We start from the raw sequence: 24081 nt of genomic DNA on the forward strand, positions 1-24081 counted from the left end.
TCTTTTTCATTTTCTCTTTTTCTTTCCCTTTTTCTTTATTTTAGAAACATGCAGATTAAAATATCTGTCTAACTGCATTATATTTTTGAGACACATTGTTTTGGCCTTCAACTATCATCTGACCCTAAAAAGAGTGGTGTTCTTTTAATAGTATGCCGTGTTTAATTTGGAGGGGTGGGTGGAATCCTTCTGGATTATTCAGGTTATTCAGGGTGCTGCACACCGCTTACATCACCTACATCAGCATTCACTGAAATGAACTCTGCTTTAGATAACTGATGATGAATCAGTGGAGCTGAATAATCCTGCTTTATGAATTTTTAACTTCTCGTGTGTCTTGTGGCTGCTGTTGAACAGGATGTGTTGGTAGTGAACTGTACATCAGAGTGGATATCTTCCAACCACGTGCTTGCCACGTGTAGGACGGCACTGAAACAGCAAGGAGTTCTGGGATTAAATATGGCTCCTTGCATGCGAGCTTTCTTGGAACGTTTGCCAATAATGCTTCAGGAGCAGTATGCCTATGAAAAGGTAAGAACACCTAATGCGGACATGTAAAATTCATGGCTGACGTGAGGTCACTGCTTGAATTTTGGCTGGTTTCAGTCTTTCCCCACAGAGAGCCCGGGAGACTTTGCCACAGCCTGTTTGCAAATATCTTTCAGTATTCTCACAGCTGGTAGTCTCCTAATTTGAGAATATTTACAATATTAGAAAAACTTTGATTAAGCATGGAAAAAAGTATTTTTCTACAGTACTAGCTTTGAAGGACTCCTCTTTCTGAGTTGATTAATATATATTTCTAACTTGGTGTGTTCAATTTCTCTCTCCCCCTGCTCCCCCACTTTAGCCCCACGTTGTTTGTGGAGACCAGCTCGTGCACAGCCCGTACATGCAGTGCTTGGCCTCGCTCGCCGTGGGTCTGCACCTGGACCAGCTCTTGTGCAACCCCCCGGTCCCGCCCCACCACCAGAACTGCCTCCCCGACCCCTTGGCCTGGAATCCCACCGAGTGGGCCTGGCTCGAGTGCTTCTCCACCACCATCAAAGCTGCTGAAGCCCTGGCCAAGGGGGCTCAGTTCCCAGAATCCTTCTCTGTCCCAGACCTGGAGCCCGTTCCAGAGGACGAACTTGCTCTCTTAATGGTAAGATGTGCTACATTGCCTCAGCAAAACATGAGTGTGTGGTACGATGCAGTTAACATCTCTGAACTGTAAAGATTAATAATCATTAACATAAGCACCAGCAATAACAGTAAGTTTAGTTTTTAGCTAAGCAGTTGAATATACTGTGACGATTGCTCCCTGTGTGTGTAGTCATGAGCGCAAGTCAGTTGCAAAATACAACCCAAAACTGTGACAGTGATTTTCATACGTGACAGAATCAAGAAATGTAGAGCTTTACAATGCTATTTTTAGAGTAACATTTTGGCACATTTCTACAGCGAATTTTTTTGCTAGTGCCAATTGTCTTTGACTTCTTGTGATACGTAAACCAAAGCAGAAATTTTGGATTAAGAATTTTTTATCAGCAAGTTAATAAGCCACTATTCGCAATTAAAACTTCAAAAAGCCCGAAGCATCAGTGATCAGGGAAAGATTACTTCATCATGAATTTGTTTTTTCTGTTTTTGTTTTGATTGCAAGTCATGGATAAGAGTGTCGTTGCTAGATAGATGTAGTAAGGAAATAAACTTGGCCTAGGGACAAAATTAAAGTATTTGAGCCTGCCCACATTCATTCTTACTGCTATACCATTTAGAATAATTTGGATGTTAATATTGTTCTTCGTTAGAAAGGAAAACATGTATTTCATAACAGCAAAAGAATGTGCATCTCTTGCACTGAATGTGGTAACTGTGGCTTTTGTTGTGTAGGACAACAGTAAATGGATCAATGGGATGGACGAGCAGATCATGTCTTGGGCAACATCAAGGCCAGAGGTTAGTCAAGTTGATGAGTTCGGGGTATTGTTATTGTCAGCTTTTTGTTCATTTTGTTCTGAGTTTTTTTGTCAGGTGAGGGGTATTCTAGTTTATTTGAATTATTTTTAAACATTGGTAAGCTATTGGAAGTACTGGTGTTGTAAAGCATTGTTTCGTGTTGTTCCATAGGATTGGCACTTGGGAGGCAAATGTGACGTGTACCTGTGGGGAGCAGGACGACACGGACAGTTGGCAGAAGCTGGGAGAAATGTCATGATCCCAGTGGCCGCACCTTCCTTCTCTCAGGCTCAGCAGGTGATCATCTAAAAACAGTCACGTGCTTTTATTTTTAACGATTTAGCATGTGTTGGTTGTACAGTTTGTCAAAATCTCTCTCAAAATGTCTTTTCAATTTGTTGTTTGAATTTACTATAAAGTACCCCTAAAACATTGTGTTTTCACTAAAGACAAAGTCTTTCTTTAATTATTTGAAAAATGCAAATCAAGAAGCCATTGGTATCTGACAAAACAAATTGTTTGATCTAAGCATGACTTGAAAATTCCTGCACAGCTTTGACATAATACATGTGCCAGTCTTGTTTTCTGAAATAATGTTGATATTGAGTATGGAAACATCAGAACTAAATCTCAGGTAGGAGTATATTTTGATTTCTCTCACTGGAGGAAGGGTTGCAAAACTAGTAGCAAGTGTCAGCGAAGTAATTTATGTTGTCACATAGGTATTAACGGTGTGGCAGAAGAGTCTGTTGTCTCATATAATTACAAAGGCAAAAAAAAGAAAGAGAATATTGTAATACAGGTGATACAGTGTTGCTGCATCTAACATAAAAGTCTTTCACACTCCTTTGTGTCTTTCTAAACCAGGTTGTTTGTGGTCAGAATTGTACTTTTGTCATTCAAGCCAATGGCACGGTTCTGGCTTGTGGAGAAGGGAGCTATGGGCGGCTGGGACAAGGGAACTCTGACGATCTTCATGTGTTAACAGTCATCTCAGCACTGCAAGGTGAGACTCTGGGGGATGAAATGAGTCCGGTGATGAAACCCAAATAAGCATTTTCATAGTGAATGTAATTATTTGCGTTGATGCTCTTTGTGCAGATTTATACATCTAAATATTGTCGTCTATAACTTAAAAATTGAACAAATAGACTAGATGCTTATCTCTCCTTAAGACTGAAGTAGTAATACGTTAAAATTCCTTAATTTTAAGAAGGCTTCAGGGAAAAGCGTTTGCTCAAGATGGGAGCGTTTCATTTCAAAACTATTGGCAAGCCAGAAGCATAGGTCATACAGGAGAAGATGAAGGTTTTGTTCAAAATAAGAATAAACAAATTGTTATAAGAAGAGAACTGTTACGGTGGTTGGTTCCTTTCTGCAGACTTATTCGGCTGCCACCAGGGGCACCTGGATGAATGCATGTTAGGAGTTTATGATCGTTTTTATTATAATTTAGTCTAAACTACGTTCTCTGATATTCCTGTAACAGGCTTTGTGGTGACCCAGCTGGTGACCTCGTGTGGCTCTGACGGACATTCCATGGCTCTGACAGAGAGCGGGGAAGTCTTCAGCTGGGGGGATGGAGATTATGGCAAACTGGGCCATGGCAACAGCGACAGGCAGCGCAGGCCCAGGCAGATCGAGGCTCTGCAAGGAGAAGAAGTGGTGCAGGTGCCAAAATCTTTACTGTCTCCTCCACACTGCGGCTGTGGTAGCCCCGCGCTAGGAACATTCCAGAACCACTTTGTCTTGGCAGTTTGGGTTCATATACTGAGCGAAAACAGGCGGATGTTTCTTTCTCTCAATTTAGAAGATTCCCTTGGTCCTTGTCAGGTGACTTTGACCTACAAAACCAGTGTCTGAGACCTCCTCCGAAGTACTGAATGTGCATTAGAACAATGCACAAAAATGTGTTTGGCTTTGACTGGAGGTTTCTTTATAAAATATAAACTATTCCTACAACAAAAGCAATCTACTGGCAGAAAACAGCAGTTGATAAAAATAAATTAAAACATGAAACGCCTGAAAGCCTTTCTTCACCCAAATACTCACCTGTTCTCCTCCTGAACTTTACTAATGAGAAGAATAAGATAGAGGTTGTTGGAGAAATCATTAATACTAAAATATCTGTATTTTATTAAGTAAATGTAGTCTATGGGAGGAAAAAGTATTACATACTTACCTGGAATAGCTGATATGATTTTCCCCCCCAAATTTGTGTGTATAAAAAATGATAATTATTTTGCTTCCAGATGTCATGTGGCTTCAAACACTCAGCTGTGGTGACAGCGGATGGTAAACTTTTCACATTTGGAAATGGCGATTATGGTCGATTAGGACTTGGAAATACTTCCAATAAGAAACTTCCAGAAAGAGTGACGGCGCTGGAAGGTTACCAGATTGGACAGGCATGGTTTATCTAAAACTAGCCATGTATCTTTGTGTAAAGCCGATGTTTTCAACATATTTAAGTGTTCTGTTGGAGTTGTGGGTTTTTTTGGTGGTTTGTTTGGTTTGAGTTTGTTTGTTTGTGGGGTTTTTGGTTTTTTTGTGGTGATGGTGTTTTTTACCGTGGCTTTTCTTGTGATTATGATGCATATTTTTAAATATAATTACTTTCCTGACCCTTTTGATCTTCTTTCTGCAAAACTGCCCATGTCTTTTAACATTTTTGTATTCTTAAACTGAGCACGTGCAGCATTAATACTCTCCTTTGCTTGTGGTCCTAAATGTCTTGAGCAATGGATGTTTTAATGGTTTTAAAAGAATACTTATTTTTTAAAACACCATTTTTCTTCTCTTAAAGGCAGTTGGGGTGTTTGAGTTAGCAGCAAGTTAGCAAAAGCTGTCCTAATAACGTATTTCTCACCCAGGTGGCCTGCGGACTCAATCATACTGTAGCTGTGTCAACAGACGGCTCAATGGTTTGGGCTTTTGGAGACGGAGATTATGGCAAACTTGGTTTGGGAAATTCCACTGCAAAATCCTCGCCTCAGGTTAGAATTCATAGAGCATAAATTTTCAGTGTTGTTAAACGTGTTACACAGTGTTCAGAGTCTAAATTTTAGGAGTCAAATTATTAATTCCATCTACTATACTGTTCTGACACCATCTGGCATAAACCGTTCTGATGATATGTTATGCTGAGCCTGACACTTTAAAGGATTTCACGTCAATACTAGTGACCTTATCTCAGTGGCAATACAAATAGTGAAAATGTTAGGATTAGCTTAAAGAGAAGAGCTTTCCTACTTTGGAATTTGGGGGGAAGGTTCTTTACACACTCATTGGCTTCCTCCGGAGCCATTCCCCACCTTCTCCTACCAAAAAAAAAAGGTATTTTGAATCATTGTGTGTAGAATAAAGTGTTAATTCCACTAAAGAAAAAAACTACATCTCAGTTTCCTGCGTTAATTTACAAGTGTTAATTAGAGTAATCCTGCAATGTATGCACTGCACAGTGAGCATTGTAAAATTTCTTTTTGGAAGCAGGAGTTACAGATGAAATTCACGTTTGCTTTCTGTTTAGATCCTCACAATACCATAGCAATTTTTCCTTTCACTTACCCTTTAGAAAGTGGATATTCTTTGTGGAATTGGAATAAAAAAAGTTGCCTGTGGAACCCAATTCTCTGTTGCACTGACAAAAGATGGTCACGTATATACTTTTGGACAAGGTAGGACAATCTGGTATTTGGACCTTTCCATCTATAGGTTTCTGTATACTGCAAGTGAAAAGGGAGAACAATATGACATAAGACTGACAGAATGCTACATCTTACATTTGTTCTGACCTAATCTGATTTTTGGAACTTCAACAATGCAGTTTTAACATAGGCCTACAATCCAGATTTGTAGCTCTATCTAGTTTGATCTCAGGCTAGCCTTTCAGTTTACTAATTTACTTTTTGAAGAGTGTTTTCCTAAAACTTCATTCACTGAATTTCACATGTCCAAAAGCCTTGGGTTACTTAAAAGTTTACTTGGTCTAATGAAGCGTATGCCTTAAAAATCTGGGCAGGAGAGTTTGCAAATGCGCTGAATTAAACATGTTTAAACTTGTCAAGTCAGTTAATTCATGTGCATTATAAAATCATACATTAGGATCTATAAGTCTTGGTTTAAGAGAATTTGATTTTGTTTAACTTTAAGTGAAAATACCAGTTCTAAATGAGCACTGTAGGAAGTGCTGGTTTGTAGGAAACGTACAGCAGATTTCTCCCTGAGCGGCTGCACTGGTGTGACGGTTCCAAGGCCACGGAGAATTGCATTTTGTCCCTCCCTGACTTCTGCCTGCAAGTACCATTAACATTTTGCTGTTCTTTACATACACAGCGGTGTGCTTGCCATTCCAGATCGCCTGATAGGTTTGCCAGAAGGTCGCGCTCGCAATCACAACAGACCCCAACAAGTGCCCGTGCTGTCCGGAATCTTCATTGAGGACATCGCGGTGGGAGCGGAGCACACGCTGGCTCTGTCATCCGCAGGGGACGTGTACGCCTGGGGGAGCAACTCCGAGGGGCAGGTACGTCCTGGGCCCTCTTTATTTCTGACCTCTGTAAGGCCGGAATTGTGCTTTGCAGACACATTTGGAATGACTTTATTTTGGGCGAAAAGAAAACTTTCCTTTTTGTTCCTCTCCTTCCCCACCTCCTCAGCCATAAGAACGTTCCAGGCATTTCTGTTATTTTCTTTTTTATTTCCAATGCCCTACATGGTAGTAGTTTGGGAAAGCGCTGAAAACATTCTACACCAATTATTCTAATCAAAGAGTTTTTTTAGAAAATTATGAATTACCTAATTCTTGAGCTGGCATAAATTTTTTCAATATCGTAACATTTATGGTTGATGTCAATCAGATTTAGATGCTTTTCATAAAGAAGATACAGAGTAACATTTTTAGAGAGTAATTTTTTACAGTCAGAAAAAAGAATAGTAAATTTTCTCTTTTCTTTGGGACCCTAATTTATCCTTGCCATTAAAAAGTCCATTTTCCTCCCTCACCCCATGTATAACTGAAATTTTTGAAAGCACTTCAGCTTCTTGACGGTTTTATATGCTACAAGCACAAGAAAAAGCCTCTCGATATATACTGGCTGTTAGTGTTTCAGGAATTTTGGGCAAAGTTCATCCTCTGGTTACTTTCAGGATTCAGTTTTTGAGAAGGGTTGTTGAGAAAGTTGTTTAGAATAATTTCTGAGAGGAACTTGTTGGTTTTCTTTGTTTCTTTTTATAGGGCTTTTTGTGTTTCTGGAAGAAAAAATAGGGCAAAAAATTCAGAGAAACTTCCTTCTGACAGCCAGTTTTAAATTATTTTTGTTGCAGTGCAAAAAAAAGGTTTTATATGGAGTGGTAAAAAAAAATCTATTTTAAATGAAATTTTCACTTGTAGAATATGAAATTAGAACATGATATGAAACTATCAGTAAAAAGTCAGAACAGCTTCAGTAAATGTTAAACAAATTGTATTTTCATCAGCTATTGTAATAATTTGTGTGCCAGAGCAAAAATGGTTTTGAAATGGCACAGAAGAGACGTATGAGCTCTCTTGATTGTTCATGAGAAAGACTATGCACCATAGATGATTCAGCAGCATGGATTAGTCCCTCGGGGTGCAGAAAAGCTTCCAAAAATCTCTGACTGTTTTAAGGTCTCTTTGACACCTAGATCTGCTACTGCCATTGAGTATGGATGCAATGTTTTATCAAAAATAAAAGGTAAATGCTAGCATAATAAAAGATGTATATGGTATTTTTTATCCCTTTTTTACCATTTGTTCTGAAGTGTTACTTAGAGACTTCTAGAAGTATCATCGTGGTTGATTCTTCTTTGTCCCTTTTACATCTGTTATAAATTGTCAGCTTGGACTGGGCCATACCAACCACGTCAGAGAACCAACCCTCGTCACAGCCCTGCAAGGAAAGAACATCCGACAGATTTCAGCGGGACGTTGCCACAGCGCTGCCTGGACCGCTCCAGCGGTTCCACCAAGAGCTCCAGGTAAACAACTCAGATTGTTTGTGTGGTCATTTGGTTTAGTCTTTGTGTTTCCCAGGCAATGAGTGGAACAAGAACTTCTGAACATTTGGGACTAAACTCGTTCTGGTTTATATCTGTGCAAGTTTTCAAATGATCTTAGCCTCTTAATTTTGCTGTTGTCTTGGTTTAACTCCAGGAGGCAGCTAAACACCATGTAAGCTACTACTAAGAAAATCAACTCTATAACAGCTACCCCTTATGAAATAATGTTGTTTTTTCCTTTTTCTGTGGTAGGTGTTTCCGTGCCTTTACAGCTTGGTTTACCTGATGCCATTCCACCACAGTACGGGGCACTGAAAGAAGTGAGCATTCACACAGTACGAGCAAGGCTCAGACTGCTGTACCATTTTTCTGACCTCATGTACTCTTCGTGGAGATTACTTAACCTCAGTCCCAATAACCAGGTAAAATTCCATTTGTTAAAAAAAGCAGCTTACCTGTGTTGTGTGTTATTCCATGTCACTGGAGAATTTCTGACCAGATCAAGATGGATCTTAGCTTCTGTCATTTTTTTGTAATAAATTAAAAAAAAGTAAATCCAGATTAAACCAAACTTTGTTGAGGCATCATTACATATTTTTGTTTATGCTAACATTGATGTGTCAGTGTTTCAGCTTCTAAAAGCTCACTAGCCTCAAAGGTAAAAGCAGAAAGTACTAACTGGTCTGTTTCCAGAAGGTGCTAGTGGTTATTAAGAAGGTTTTTATTCTGTAAATAATGGAATTAATATCCTTTATTAAGAAGTTTCTTCTCATACCACCTTATTGCAGAACAGTACATCTCATTACAACGCTGGGACATGGGGAATTGTTCAAGGACAGCTGAGGCCCTTGCTAGCACCACGAGTATATACGCTCCCCATGGTCCGCTCCATAGGAAAAACTATGGTACAGGGGAAGAACTACGGGCCGCAGATTACTGTGAAGAGGATATCTACCAGGTCAGTAGTATTTTCACAGGCGTTGTATTAGACCTCAAATACTGACATTGATACATTTTTCATAACTTCTGGCATACTGAGCTAGCTCTCTCTGTCCAAATTTGTTATTATGTGTTTATGAGTTACATTGTATGGCTGTATCTTTTTTTTGTTTGTTTTTTTGAAAGAGGTCGGAAATGCAAGCCCATTTTTGTACAGATAGCAAGACAAGTGGTAAAGCTGAATGCATCAGACCTTCGCCTACCTTCCCGTGCCTGGAAAGTGAAACTGGTTGGAGAAGGAGCTGATGATGCAGGTGGAGTGTTCGATGACACCATTACAGAAATGTGTCAGGTATGAACATTCAAAAACTAGTTCAAAATGTGTCAGTAGAGTTCTTGTTCTCTCTGGAGTCTTTAGGTGTTTTTCACATTTCCTTTTTGCAGCTTAACAAATGATTTTTCTTCATTCCTAAGGCACAACAGTAGAGGTGCCAACTTAGGGACGTCGGTGAGGGTAAAACAATGTCCCTGAATTGCAAGGAGTTGCCATAAGGCCACAAGATAATTAGTGTTACAGCAGGCTCCTGGAATTCAGAGATGGCCCCTACACATCGTGGGAGCATTTTGTAGCCTCCCATTCTGTCCATCCAATACCTTCTATAAAAGAAGTTGTACTGAATTCCATTATGACAGTACATTCCATGTGTACAATACAGAAACACCTCAAGTAGGTGTTTCTCATATGCGCCACCTCTCAGGTTCAGTGCTGGAAAGGAGATCAGTAATGGAAAGGGCACTTTAATGGCTGTCTGTAACCAGGATACTTTTGCTGTTATCAACACAGCTGCCTTTCCAGATTCTCCTGGAACTGAACAATTCAGACTACCAGGCCTAAGATAAGCTGGTCAATGCTAATGTGTGCTGCTTGTAGTTTTAAAGGTGCGTCTCAGCCCTGCGACACAGCTGTGGTTGTAGCCAGGAGAAAGATTCAAGACAATGCTGGCTGGAGAAGTTTGGTTGTTCCTTAGGTCTTCCAGGAGCCTCAAAACCCAAAATATGTGGATTAGTGAAGCTAATTAGTGTATCTCCTTGGTCTGGGATAGGGCAATAGCTATGGATAGTGCTGGAGCTGGCAGTGGTGTTAGAGGTAGGATACAGAATGGAAGAAACTGAAGAACTCAATTTATTAATGGAATTTCTGAACCACGTAAGACCAGAATAGGGTTGATTCAGATAAGGACTTGAGATGTAATTTTGAGGCTCTTTCCTAGGCAGCTGACATTAAGTATGAGGTGTGATGAGGGTTCAGAGCAAAACGCATTGAAAAATTTGCTTCATTTTTGGTTCTTGAAAAAGCTGCACCAGTAAGGTGTTATGGCTTATGCTTATTTCTGAAACAGGTAGCAAGAATGTATCCCAGATCAGTAACAGTAAATAACCATTACAGTCTGACGTAAGGGCAGGTCTCAAAATAAACATGATTTTATTACTAAAAATCATCCCTACCATGTTTCCTTTCTCTTAAATGTTTCACATTAGTTTATAAGAAGTAATCATCACTCTAAGGGAATATTCTATCTTGTAATGCTGTGATGTCATAATATTTCTGTAATAGGTTTGCTATCCCTGTGTCTAAGGTGGCTGTTCTGTTGTTGATTTTTTTAAGGAACTGGAAACTGGAATAGTAGACCTGCTTATTCCTTCCCCAAATGCTACAGCTGAAGTAGGCTACAATAGAGATAGGTAAGTTGTCTGGGATTCGCTTTTATTGCAGGTGTTAGCAGGTGAAAACTAAAATCTTCTATTTACTGTTTTATTCCAAATGATGAGACTTCATGATTGTCTCTAGTATATTTTTTTCCTTCAGGTTGTGATGTTACTTTATTGTGGGGAGGGTATGCTTTTATAATAAAATGAACTTCCTGGATGGCTGATGGCAGAATCGAGAGTAACATGGAGGATGCCAGCCTCTGTGGACAGAGTTAGTTCTGCCTATCTGCCTATTATTTTAACAGCTAAATATAACAATAATCTTCTTTTTTGGATGCCCCTTGCTGATAAGTGTGTTGACAGTTACTATGCTGTGCTTAGAAATATTTTGTCTTTTACTTCTAATAAACTAGCATAGAAATGATACTAGAGTATTTACACCGATTCTTTGTTCTCGCAGGTTTCTCTTTAACCCTTCAGCATGTTTAGATGAACATCTGATGCAGTTTAAGTTCTTGGGCATTCTCATGGGTGTAGCTATTCGTACAAAAAAGCCATTAGATCTTCATTTGGCTCCAATGGTCTGGAAGCAACTTTGTTGTATCCCACTCATCTTGGAGGATTTGGAGGAGGTAGATCTGCTCTATGTGCAGACCCTCAACAGCATTCTTCACATTGAAGACAGTGGGATTACTGAAGAAAATTTCCATGAGGTAAGATACGAAAGCTGGAGCTTTTAGGTTTATTCTGACAGCCATCGCTTTTTTAACTTCAGCATTTACATAATTCAGTGTCTGCATTATTGGGATAACAAGCACTTTATATGTATTTGCAAGAGTTTGTCATCTTCTTATAGCTCTAGGGGACTGATAGTAAAATATGAAACTTGGATCACTAGAGTGACTGACGCTGAACATACTTTTCCTGTTTTGCATAACAGATGATTCCTTTAGATTCTTTTGTTGGCCAAAGTGCTGATGGTAAAATGGTTCCCATAATCCCTGGAGGGAACAGTATCCCACTTACCTTTTCAAACAGGAAAGAATACGTGGAGAGGGCAATTGAGTACAGACTCCATGAAATGGACCGTCAGGTAAGGATCTCATTGTGACCCTGTCCCCGTTGTTAATGCAAACAGTGATTCTGATTTCTGCAAGTTTCCATTGCAGTTTATTAGGGAATAAAAAAAGCTTGGTTTTCTGCATCTCGCCTGGATCCCCATGGCTTTTTCCCCCCACATAATGTTTTGGAGTGTTGTTTTAAATTAGTCCTATTTTTCCTGGTAATTGCTCAGTTGACAAAAGAGTATTAGAAATCGGAACTTGTCTTATGTTAGAGTAGCCCCACTGCAACTGTCAGCCCCACATGCACCTGTAATTATGCATGCTGTGCACTGCAATTAGACATTATAGCAACATGGAGACTAGCTACAGGAAATATTATTGACATTTGCTTAACTTAAAACTATTCAGCACAGAAAGTACAAATATTTCACTACGTCTTTTGAGAAGTCTTATTTACCTATTTGCATACTTATGTGGATTTTGTCATTTGTATAGTGAAGCTTGTGAAAGCAGTGTACTAATTACATGCTAGGAAAATTCTGCTTTATCTCAAGATATAGATGCCTGCATGATATTATTTGATCAGAAAAGTACCTTTCCCATCAGAGGTACTAACTCCTATGTCTTCTAGAACAAGTACAGACTTGTTACAAATATGACTTTGTTCCAGCTCAGATGTATGGTGTATATACACCGGGTTTTTTTGGTTTCACCATCATAATTTATGCTGCCAACTTGTACTCTTTAAAGTTCTTCTGTTTTATAATAAAATATGGTTTTTAATGTGCAATTACAATTTAAAATACCTTTAATACTATCAAGGATTTTGAGAGAGGATTCAGCCCTTACAGGGGATGCATATGTGGTAAGTTGTATTTGACAGATGTTCCGTAATTCTCTCTCTTGATGCCATTTCTCAGCTGATATGTTACTTTTGCATTTGGATGGTACAGTAAGTGTCAGAGGTAAGAGGACTGCATTTCAAACGTGTCTTCTTTTTGGGCAATAGGTGGCTGCTGTAAGAGAAGGAATGTCTTGGATTGTTCCTGTTCCTTTGCTATCTCTGCTGACTGCCAAGCAGTTGGAGCAGATGGTCTGTGGAATGCCAGAAATATCTGTTGAAGTGCTGAAGAAAGTTGTGCGATACAGAGAAGTTGATGAGCAGCATCAGCTGGTACAGTGGTTCTGGCATACCCTTGAAGAATTTTCAAATGAGGAGAGAGTCCTTTTCATGAGGTTTGTGTCAGGAAGATCTCGATTGCCAGCCAACACAGCTGATATCTCTCAGCGATTCCAAATAATGAAGGTTGATAGGGTAAGATGCTGTTTTCATTTGATTTGGTGTTTTGGTTTTTTTTTTTTTAAATTCCTGTCTAGTATAATCTGTTCTTTGATAATAGGAAAGAGATTTCTGTAATTGTAAATTTACAGAGAAAGTATGGGATGGGTTATGCCATTAAAACCAAACATTTTAATCGTGTAGAAGTACTTGGAGTGCATCTTAATTCATTTGGTGCATTCAGTATAGTTATATGATTGGAGGTGAAGACAACTTCTTGCACAAGAAACAAACCTTCTTGTATTCTAACTTGTGCGTAGTCATTTTCTGTTCCAATCTTTTTCATTTGATAATTATCATGCTTTTAAAGTTTTACATCTCTGTAAGCAGCAACATGTGACCACTAATGGACTGTAGTCCCTTAAAAACCACTGTAAGGAGTTTACAGTATATTACTTACTTACAGGATGCATTCATTTGGCATTGCTTTTGGGTTTTGTGCAGTGAAAGCACAAGAGCTCTGTGAAATACATGAATGAAAAACTTGGCAAAATCTAAGGTAGCAGTGATTTGACTGTCACCGTTGGTTAGGTGTCTCTCAAATTACTTCATGTTGAGGCACACTACGGTATGTAATTTGAATGTTGCTTGGTATCTTCCAGTGTGCTGCTAAAGAGTAGTGCAATCAACTTTTCAAATAGTTGGCTTTCATAAGTGGGTTGAATTACGTACAGAGCAGGTGATACAGCAGTAGTTTTGCACATAATTAAGCATGAAAAAAGTGTTGCAAACAAGGGAGATTAGTCTGCTTCCTAAAAGGAAATTGCTGAATAATAGAGACAAGGAAGGGAGGGAGCAATTAAATACAGATGTGTTGCATTTTTTTCCTTTCATTCACCATTTAACAATTATTAATTATTACTCGTTTGCTCATTTCCGCAGCCTTATGACAGCTTGCCTACCTCACAGACTTGTTTCTTTCAACTGAGGCTCCCACCGTACTCCAATCAACTAATCATGGCAGAGCGTTTGCGCTATGCAATCAATAATTGCAGGTCTATAGATATGGACAATTACATGCTCTCACGGAATGTGGACAATGCAGAGGGCTCGGACACAGATTATTAACATTCTGTGAACAAAATCCGCTTCCTTTTACTACAAATAGTGCCCTAAGTCCAATTCATTGTTGACATAATTTTACAGTAACCATAGATGTTTTAGGAGCATAAAAACAGATGTTAATAGACAGTGGCCACATTTTAGTTACTCTAAATGTAACAAAAAATTAGATGTTTTTATTTTTTTGTGATTGTAAAAAAGAAAAAAAAAAGAAAACAAAAAGTATGATTGGTAAGTTTTTTCTCCTTTTTTGGTCACTTTTGATAAGTTTGCATGGAGACATTTTGGTGCGTTTTTGTTGGGAATAGTACATTTGTAAGCCCCTCCCCAGTGAACATGAAGAGTTGTACATTGTGTATAATTGTTCATTAGCAAGGACAGTTTTACAGGAATATTCACATATTTATTTTGTTTTAATTTGAATTGCCTGTGCAGGGTTCCTTATGCAGAGAAAAATAAAGCAAATTCAAGAACTGGTTGCTTGTATGTATTTGTGAACTGTGATTGGTTTACTCAGTCTTCATACTTTTATGTTTTGTCTCAGGAAATTATAATATTAAAGTGTTTAGACAGGATGTGACATTTGAAGCATCCTAAAATGTTTATCTTCAATGAATCTGATGTGTAGCTCTGCATTCTTAATGTCTTTGAGGTACTGGCTTTTTCAGGTATACTGCTATTTATTCCTTGACCTTCAATACAAGTTAACACTGTATTTGGTTACTTCTTGATTTTCATTTAAACATTCTTCTCCTGCAGAGCAGTAGTTCTTCACCATAATAACATACTGCCACCTTGACTCAGAACCTTTCTATCTTTTGTTAGGAAAAAAAAACCCACAAACCCACCTTTTTAATATACAGATGGATGTAGCTGATTCCTGATCAGAATACCAAAAAAAGAGACAGTTTATGCCTTTGATTTTAGTAAATGGCACGTTTGGTCTCATTTCCTTGCAGCTGTAATTGTGTTCTCATCAGCTTACACTGTAATGTTCATATTTGATTAGGACACTAATGTACCATACAAAGAAATTTTTGTTCTGTGTCTTCGGGAAGAACAGAAGAATAGATAACTCCCCAGTGCCTCTATCAAAAAACATTATTTGCTTGGTATTCAGAAGCAGTATTTAACTGGGCTGAGGGTAGAATCTGTCCCCAGGTGAGTCACTGCTGCTCTGCCCCCTCATTCTCTTGGGGCCTGAGGGCTAGCAAGAACGTATTAGCTTAATCTCACCTGGGATAAGACTGGTCCATCTGAGTCTGGAGAAAAGGACAGAAATTCCTATTGTTTTCCCTCAAGTGATCATTGTACTTTAGCTGGGATTGAGCAGGAAACGTGCTGGTTGCCCGGCACTGAACAGGTGTATTGCTGCCAGATGATAACAATAGTGGTGTTGATTAAAGGATTGTGCTTGATTGCTTTAACTGAAGCTTTTTAATTGATTATGCCTGTCCTTTGAATATTCTATTTTAGCATCATTAAAACTATCAAGCACTTAAATATTTTTATTTTACCCTACTGTTTGTTTTCACCATCATTGTATTGTGCAGATGTTCCTTTTAACTTGACATTTTCCTGTTGCTCAGGCATCTGAGCCAAGACTGGAATCTCATTCCAGTTTCTGGCATAATACTTCTAGTATGTAATTGCACACAAAGAACATCCAGCACTGATTATGTCCTCCTACTGGAGACCAGCTGAGAAAGTTCTAACTTTATGTCAGTTTAAGGGTACATTATGTATGCAAGCCTGTTCCCTAAAGGGGAATAACTATTACCAGTGTACATCTGCGTTCTGTAGTGTAAGTCAGTTGTATAGGCAGTTATTTAAAGAAAAAATATGCAGTTGAATTTTGCAACCAACCTTCCAGCAGCCCAGTTGCTGCTCTCGGCAGAGCTGGCTGTAGCAAGGTGGACGGCAGGCAGTTTCTAAACATCAGACGTAGTTTCCTTCCCACCTTTCAGCATCAGACGGGATGTACGTGTGTGACTGAAGCAGGGAGTATCGGTGGTAACAAATGCCTGTAGGAGGGAAAGACAGGTGTGTGACAATGTGTTTATCTAGACCCATTTCAAATTAATGAGATATGGTGGCACAGTGAGCTCAGAAGTGTTAAATTCTAAACATAACTAGAGGAAAACAGCTTGAAAAGCTTTAGCCATAGAAATAACATGCTGGGCATGTATTCTACAGGAAAACAGATGCCAAAAGCCCAGGTCTGTTGTTGAACATGACTGCTATTTGCTGCTGCTTATTTTTTGCTGTATAGGAGTAGTACCCAACCTTTTCCTTACACCTCAAATAACTCTCAAGAAGCACGCACTACGCACTCTCTCTGGTTTATAAGGCTGTTGCTACTTCAGGCCCGTAATTTCTGTTTCTTATCCTGTTTTTACTTTGAGATTAGAGAATTTCTTTTCTACTACTTTTGATGTTTCCAATCACTTTTTCCTGGTGTTTTGTTGAGTTGGTTTGTTTTTTTTCACACCTAGGAAGTACATTCCCTGTGATTCAGTATCCTTATCAGCATTAACTCGTCTTACAAGATCCTGTCTGCCCCTGCTGAAATTCGGAGTTGCCGATACTCCAGGGCACAACACCATGGAAAATTTGTACAGCTGAGAGCACACTAACAGAGGCTGAACAAGTGATGTTTGGTAAAAGCTAAAAGTAACTGACATTTGACTCTCAGTGTTTGTGCCCAACAAAAGGAGAGAGGTCATCAAAAAGGTTCAGCAAAGCTGAGCTACTCAGGCAGCCTGTTGGAAGTCGACGTTTCCAAAGACCGGAAAAGCCTAAACAGTTTGAAGGTGCAGTTCTAAGTGTGTTAGCTTGGCCCAGTCTTAAAAGAGTAGGACCTTGCTACATGAAATTGCATGTAATTAACCAACCTCATCTTGGTAACTTCCAAGGGAGTGCCTCATATGGCCCAAATGCCACCTAATATCTTAGGGATTTGTTTTAGACCAGTCTCCCTCTGGCATGAGGCTGAAGTTTATTATGAGACCCAAGCAAGGGCTAATCATGGACTATTCTAGCACATGAACTGCACTGAACACTAGAAATAAAAATAAATTCCTAAACCCAAACAATTTGTCTGGTTAACTCCCTGGGGAATCTCAGTAGACAAACACTGTGGGGCAGCACACAGGGATGTCTTACCTTTTCTGTAACAGCACAAGCACATTCTGTCAACTCTCTTTTGGTGTAGCTGTCTGGAGGGCAAATCTGGAGGCCTCCAGTTTTTCACACAAGAAAGAAACAGCCATGGCCGAGTTCTTGCACCTGAGTCCTGATCTGGAACCGCGTCTAGATGGTAAAGGAGGCACAGGGAAAAAGGAAGAAAAAGCAAAGTGAACACATAAATATATGAATGAATAAATATGTAAATAAATGTTATGCTGGTACATTGTATCAACACAAATGGAAACATGGTCACTCTGGTCAATCCTTATTTGCAATATTCCACCCACCTCTATACTGTCTGCAGATGGGACAGATGTAATACCATCTGTCTATTTAGCACAACCCTCTAAAAGGCTTACTGATGTAACAGGAGCACTAGTGAACCGGACTCCAGGAAAGAGAAGGCATAAGGCACATACCTAAGTCAAATGTACATAATTAAAGCACACACAACATCACATTTTAATAATACCTCGCCTGCCAGAACTGTACTGTCAGCATGAGCTGTATTCAAGGTATGTACAATGGGTAAAAAGTACACATTTACACTGCTGAAACTGGGTCAAAAAGCACAACTCAAACTATTTGGTTTTGAATCTTGCATAAAGTCTCAGCTCTCCAGAACTGACCGTGTACATACAGAGCACTGACACGTGGAAAATCCTGCCCCCACTGCTTCTGATTAATTAATAATTATACAGTGTAAGTTGCATGGGCCCTGCTTAGAAACACAGTAGTTTTAGTACCTGCATGTACTTAGGCATATAGGTGGGTGTGGAGGTTAATAAACAAACAGGAATCACAGCAATTAGTATCACAAATGGAATTATTTCAACTTGAGGCAGAAAGTAATGTGCAGAAATGGTAATTCAATTTAGCAATATCAACCTGAATGCTGAATGCAAGCCGTTACTTTTCACATAGCTACAGAGCACAAAACACTCAAGTCTCTCAGTGGTGGAATGTAATTACAGATGCAGAAACTCTTTAAAGGTTTTCTATCTAAATAATCTGATAAATCCAGTGATGGTGAGATATCCTCTTACTCCATCTTCTACTGGTTGCCTGCACCTCACTTTCAGGACAGGAAGTTACACTTAAAATCACTTATAGGCAAGATAAAAGTGCATGTGTATAGCGCTGTAATTCATCAAAACACAAAAGATCAAAGGAAAGCGATAAATTATTCAGAGTTTTCTTTGTAAGCTGTCTGTAAGCAAAAGCCAAAATAGGTATCTCTCCACAAACTGGAAGAAGGAAGCTGTGCTTACAACACATATATGTAAATAACTAAGCTGTAACATAGCATTCTGAAAAGACACACAATTTCACTATGCTTAGCGGTTCCTTTCTGTCCAATGACAACAGACGCAGTAGCGTTTTTCTGCATATAGTTTGTGTCTTAAAGTCTGCTTTTAGCAAAACCAGAAGTAGATCATGAAAGAGACAGATCTGTACAGCCTTATTGAGCGTACGCTCAATAAGTATGCATATAATGTTGATTTGGCTCACGTCACACTTTCAATCAAGTGATAGGAGGCCAAATGAAACTCTTCTGGGAACAGATGTTCTGTCCCATCCCGTGTTCTGAGTGTCTCTTTCCAAGAGAGACACATGATATAGACCAGGGTTGTCAAACTCATTTTCACTAGGGGCCACACCAGCCTTGTGGTTGCCTTCAAAGGGCCGAATGTAATTACATTTATATAGTCCTGTTTTAAAAGGTCTATATAAACTAAATCAAATAGATTTAAGTCTTGCATTTTTGAATACTAGATTTGGGTTGAATTAACAAAAGCAAATATTTGTAATTATCTGTTAGATTTGAAACTGGTTTTGAGAGCAACAGGAAAGTAAAAGGCTTTCAGAATAGAATTAGAAATTGTGTGTGGCAACCCAATAGCACTAGTTTCACCAGTTTCAATAACACTAATGGAAACTCAATAACTTTAATTACATATTAACTAAAAAGGGTTAAAACATTCTTATTCAACCTTTAGGTCTTTTGATACTTCTCTCCTCTCTGACCCTCCTCATCCTCCAAACTTTTACACACGAACACATTCTATTCAGAAATACCACAGAAATTACAGCATGCTACTTCTCCACACTTTGCTTGAAAAATTTGAAATATTCCTATCAGCACAAGCAGAAAAGGGAAACACTGGCATCACGTAATAATGCAATATACAGCTGGTAAAATTATAAATACCTCAGAGAAAAACAAACAGAACAAAGTTATTTTAAAAGCAATGCTGTGCTCTCTTCTGCAAGGCCCATTTGTTCTGTGCACAGAGAAATCCCAAAAGGTATTTTCTCTAACTATAACTTTATTGCAATGATAATCCTGTAATCACAGTGCTCGTGTGCAGAAGGAAGGAAAGTCAGTGGAAATGTTTTCACTGCATTTGCTTTAGAATCATTGAGAAGACATTTGAAAGAACACATATTACCCAATGGTTCGAAACCTCTTATCTGTCTGATCATAGAAGGGATGTTTCACATTTGGCAATGGCTGCAAGTGTGGTGCTGCACCCAAGCGTTGTGAATGCCCCTTGTCACTTTGCTCTATATTTGTTTTATTTATAGTAAAAACTTACCTATGTTGGTGCCACCAGGTACAGGGAATAAAGATGCTCTATATTTGTTTTACTCTTTATAGTAAAAACTTACCCATGTTGGTGCCACCATGTACAGGGAATAAAGATGTCTCAAAACTGTAGAGTTCCTCTGGTTCTGCTGTAGCTGCAGCCATTCAGCCCTGGAGAGCCAAATGCCCAGAGTCACTGGGCATTTGAGGCGTGACTCCTCCCAACTCTTCTGCGTTAGTAACCGATGTAGTGATCTGAAAACAGGACACAGGCAAGAGAATAAGAAAAGTGTCAGGCAGGAGAATAATTTGTTAACAGACTCCAGCTTAGAAGCACACTTATTTGTTTGACAACACTGAGGAAATGGGGAAAACCACTTGTTGGGTATGACGCCTGTCCTCCAGGGAGAATTCCAAAAGGAAAATCGGGCAAACGCACTCTATTAGAGTCACAGTAACCAGGCACTCAGAGTACATACGGAGTAATCAAAGAGCAGCAGCCAGAGCTGGTAAGTAGTAACTGACACTCTCGCTTTAGAAAAAGCCCGCCTGTTAACAAAGATTTCTTGTGTCTCAAATTGATGTTAGTAAAAGCCACAGAACTCCATCCTTGAGGCAAAACTAGTTATAGACAAATTTATACCATTTGCCAACAAGCTGCAATGTTGCAGACAGCAGAATCATCCACCTGTTGCGACTGCGACAGCAATTTTGTAACAAATCTTGTCAGAAGCACACATCAATAGTCCGCTTGTCTCCCTTGAACAAAAAAAGTAAGTACTCTCCAAACGACAAAGGTTGTAAAGTGTCCTAATTGTAGTGCTGAGTGTTAAAGAGATTTGAGCTGTGTGCCTCAATTGTTTTGTGTCAGTTTTAAGTTTTGGAGAAAGTAGGATAAACTTGGAGCACAAATTGTGAGGATTGTATGCTGTGGGTAGCTTTTAGTATTAATACTCCTAGTTTTTATTTGTTATAAGATTAGCTGTGTTGTTCTGTATAAAGCATAATGGGAGGACAGTACAGTAGTGCTTAGAGCCCGACAGGGTGTATTTTGGCTCACAGGAAAGAGACTGGGGAACCACCTGGTGATAATGTGAATAGAGAAACCTTTATGGAATATTATAATCAGTGGCCATTGTATAAATTAGATTATGAGGAAAAGTGGCCTCTTAACAAAACTTTGAGTTATGATACTTTAATAGTATTCTTGAAGAGAGAAGTAAAATGGAGTCAAGTTCTGTATGCTATTTTTTGCTTTGCAAAATCACTCAGAGTGGCAGAAAGAACGTGGTATTAATTTGGCACCATGGGATCCTGGTTTTTTTAACATTGGAAGAGGAGCCAAACAAAGCACAGGGGAAGCTGAAACGTGCAGAATCGGACAGAAAACTCCCCTGATGAGAGGGGAGGATAGAAGATTATGTGCCCCCACAGGGGGGAAGAATTTAAGATCATGTGCCTTCACCTTCTGAGGTGACAAATGATGAAGCTTCGGAGAGGGAAGAAGAAAACAGGGAAAATAAACTGAGTTTTTAATTGATACTGGAGCATCTTATTTCATTTTGAATCAGGAACTGATACCATTAAATAAAGATTTTGTAACTATAGTGGAAGCTACTGGCCAACAAGAGAAAGCTTTGTTTTTACAGTCAAACAAATATAAATTGAGAAAACAAACTGGAATTCGTAAGTTCTTATATATGCCTGGGTCTCCTAAACTGTTACTAAGACAAGACTTGTTAAATGAGATGATACCCCATTTGGGATACCCACTGTGATGTCCTCCAATAGAGGGCCATATTTTGTTGCACAGGTAGTGCTGCAAGTCAGTAAAGCATCAGAGACTGGCAGTTGCAAACTCCCTACAAGACTGAAGCAAGTAGGCAGGTAGAAAAGAAAATTAATCATATAATCAAACAGCAGTTAAATAAAATTTGTCAAGAAGCTAATTTGAAGTGGAATCAAATACTACCTTTAGTGCTGCTCAGAATTAGGGTGAAGCCTTGAGCCAAGGAAAACTTAAATATTTTCTTTCAAGCCAATAGATTAAGTCTATGTTAAAGTTTTTCAGGTGCACCTTTTTAGAAGATAAGTGGAATGGACCATTCCAGGTGCTGCTGGCAGCCTTTATTGCAATCAGGATTAACGAGCAACCTCCCTGGATTCACTATTGAAGCACCAGATAAGAAACAGATGTCAGAACCAGAAGTACCACTGTACAGTTCTCTCAGCATTGATATTAGTAACTCTAAAAGTATAACTGCAGTAACAAACGCTTTTACTCTTAGTTAGCTTTTACACAAATCTTTACTGAAAACTATTATAGCCCAAAATGAGCTAAAACAAATGTCTGCACAGGTCGAATCTGAAACTGCAAAATATCCCTTTGTTGGCATTATTGGTGATCATTATAGTCTTGACAATAATGAATTTTGGTTTTGTTACAGATTAAAGACTCTTAGTATTGAAATATGAGCAATCGCAAATCCTTCTGTGAATAAACTGAAGTATTACATTAAGTCACCAAAAATGATACATCTTGTGACTAATTTTAATGCTAATAATTTTTACTTGCATTATGCTACAATGTTCTATTTGGTACTGCTATCGGGTAACAAATAACTATGATGTACTGCAACACTAGATGATAATATTTTGTAGATCTATATTGCAAAAGAATGTGCAAATATATTGAAAAGCAGGGAATGGAAGAGAAGCTGCTAAATTAATGTGTACTGTGATTAAATTATAAAAGGCACACCCATCATTAACCAATTGACACGATAAATACTTTCTGACCACCTGCAAAATGAGGGGATGTTTTTCAAGTTTTAGATCCTTCTGCATGAAGAGAGACAGAAGATTAAGTAATAACATTGTTTAGAAGCAGAGTGCTTATATTTAACCAATAATTAATAGATGCATTGTAAGTAAGAAACTAAACAATTATAACTAACATCATCAACCATTTCTTAGTATAGATGTATATAAAAATTTTCAAAAATCGTAATGCATATGTGATAGTTACATGAGTATAAGCAACGCAAGAGCAGCCAGTCTAGGAAGAACTTATGGAGGGTAATCCCCAGCGCTGTCAATAAAATAATTAACAGTATAATTGATTCTGCTGTTAAGTTTATTTCTCCGTAGTCACCAAACGTTCCCTCGGGATCAGGACCCATACCCTCATCAGCCGCAAGGAAGATGGAAAAACACGGCAAAAATAATAAGGGCATAACAAAAAGCATACTTTACACATAATATGGCAACTGTGGTATATATTCGTTGTTATAACCACCTCTCTCGAAACATGCAAGTGAAGGCAGCGCAGCAGGACCTCTGGGGAGGCTCAGAAAACACTTCAGCCCATGTTACAACGCAGAAGATGCGGAACCTCTGCCTCAAATCAAAGACAGCTGTGGATATTCACGAAAAACTCGCTAAAAATAAACAAGCCACACACACCCCACAAATATTACAATAAAAAACACACATACACAAAAATCACAAAGCGAGAACCTACCGCGGCGCGCGAGCTTCCCTCAGAGAAAAGGGCGGGAACGGCGCGAGACGCCGCCTCAAGCGGCGGCCGACGGGGAGAGGCACGCGCGGCGCGTTCAGCGGCGGGCGCGCGCACACGAGGCGCGCGCGGCGCTCCGGCAAATTAACAGTTTGCACAACCGTTTTCACAGAAACTGCGTTATTTTCCTAGTTTTCAGGCAAACGGGCCCAATTCACACACAGAAGCGGACACGCTGGGTCTTTCAGAGTTGCGCGAGTGCGGATGCTGGAATGAAGCCAGCACGCCAGGAAGCAAAATAGCAGGCACTACATACATACATACACACACTACCCTGGTCGGTCCTAAAGAGCAAATGGGTTTCACATTTGCATATTGGTTACATAATCATTTCAGCCTCTAACGAGCAACGTTCAGCTAAAGGACACTTTATCTGTCAGTCTCGAGATATATATATATATATATATATGTGCTAAACCAAGACACAACTAATTGTGAGGCTCCGAAGTGTCTAAAGCTGCAAGGTCGTCTCTGTAGCTTATGATTTGCTGTTTTGCAAGTCACTCTACTCTTTGTTAGAGCAGCAAGCTGACCTACAGCTGTTTTACATATCTTTAGGTTAGCTATTGCCGGCAGGAGTCATTCTTTACAGTGGTAACGACTACACAACTATTTAAAGGAGCCAACTGACAGGAGTTATGCCTCA

At 39.1% G+C, this 24081-nt stretch overlaps 1 protein-coding gene and 1 long non-coding RNA gene across 12 annotated transcripts in view; one reads left to right on the forward strand and one right to left on the reverse strand.

Moving 5' to 3' along the window:
• The window catches only part of HERC1 (HECT and RLD domain containing E3 ubiquitin protein ligase family member 1), a 109495-nt gene extending 93777 nt beyond the window's left edge, over positions 1–15718 (forward strand). For 10 of the 11 annotated variants that reach the window (XM_080351064.1, XM_080351061.1, XM_080351065.1 and 7 more), the window contains exons 60-78: positions 358–531; positions 851–1144; positions 1876–1941; positions 2113–2238; positions 2809–2947; positions 3431–3612; positions 4194–4349; positions 4815–4937; positions 5516–5618; positions 6297–6466; positions 7803–7941; positions 8215–8384; positions 8751–8920; positions 9088–9253; positions 10568–10644; positions 11072–11324; positions 11552–11704; positions 12685–12990; positions 13897–15718. In XM_080351064.1, coding sequence (XP_080207190.1) covers positions 358–531; positions 851–1144; positions 1876–1941; positions 2113–2238; positions 2809–2947; positions 3431–3612; positions 4194–4349; positions 4815–4937; positions 5516–5618; positions 6297–6466; positions 7803–7941; positions 8215–8384; positions 8751–8920; positions 9088–9253; positions 10568–10644; positions 11072–11324; positions 11552–11704; positions 12685–12990; positions 13897–14082 — 3153 coding nt within the window. In that variant the 3' untranslated portion in view covers positions 14083–15718. Of the gene's footprint in view, positions 1–357; positions 532–850; positions 1145–1875; positions 1942–2112; positions 2239–2808; positions 2948–3430; positions 3613–4193; positions 4350–4814; positions 4938–5515; positions 5619–6296; positions 6467–7802; positions 7942–8214; positions 8385–8750; positions 8921–9087; positions 9254–10567; positions 10645–11071; positions 11325–11551; positions 11705–12684; positions 12991–13896 lie in introns of those variants that run through there. The other variant, XM_080351063.1, reaches the window with a different exon arrangement.
• Positions 15719–15785: 67 nt separating this feature from the next.
• LOC308044702 lies at positions 15786–20101 on the reverse strand. Its single transcript, XR_013922649.1, has 3 exons — positions 19939–20101; positions 17242–17388; positions 15786–16100 (listed from the first exon to the last, which is right to left on the reverse strand). It is a non-coding gene; the product is annotated as an uncharacterized lncRNA (long non-coding RNA).
• Positions 20102–24081: the final 3980 nt, after the last annotated feature.

The sequence above is a fragment of the Nesoenas mayeri genome (genome assembly GCF_963082525.1).
Source record: "Nesoenas mayeri genome assembly, chromosome: 11".
Lineage (NCBI taxonomy): Eukaryota > Metazoa > Chordata > Aves > Columbiformes > Columbidae > Nesoenas > Nesoenas mayeri.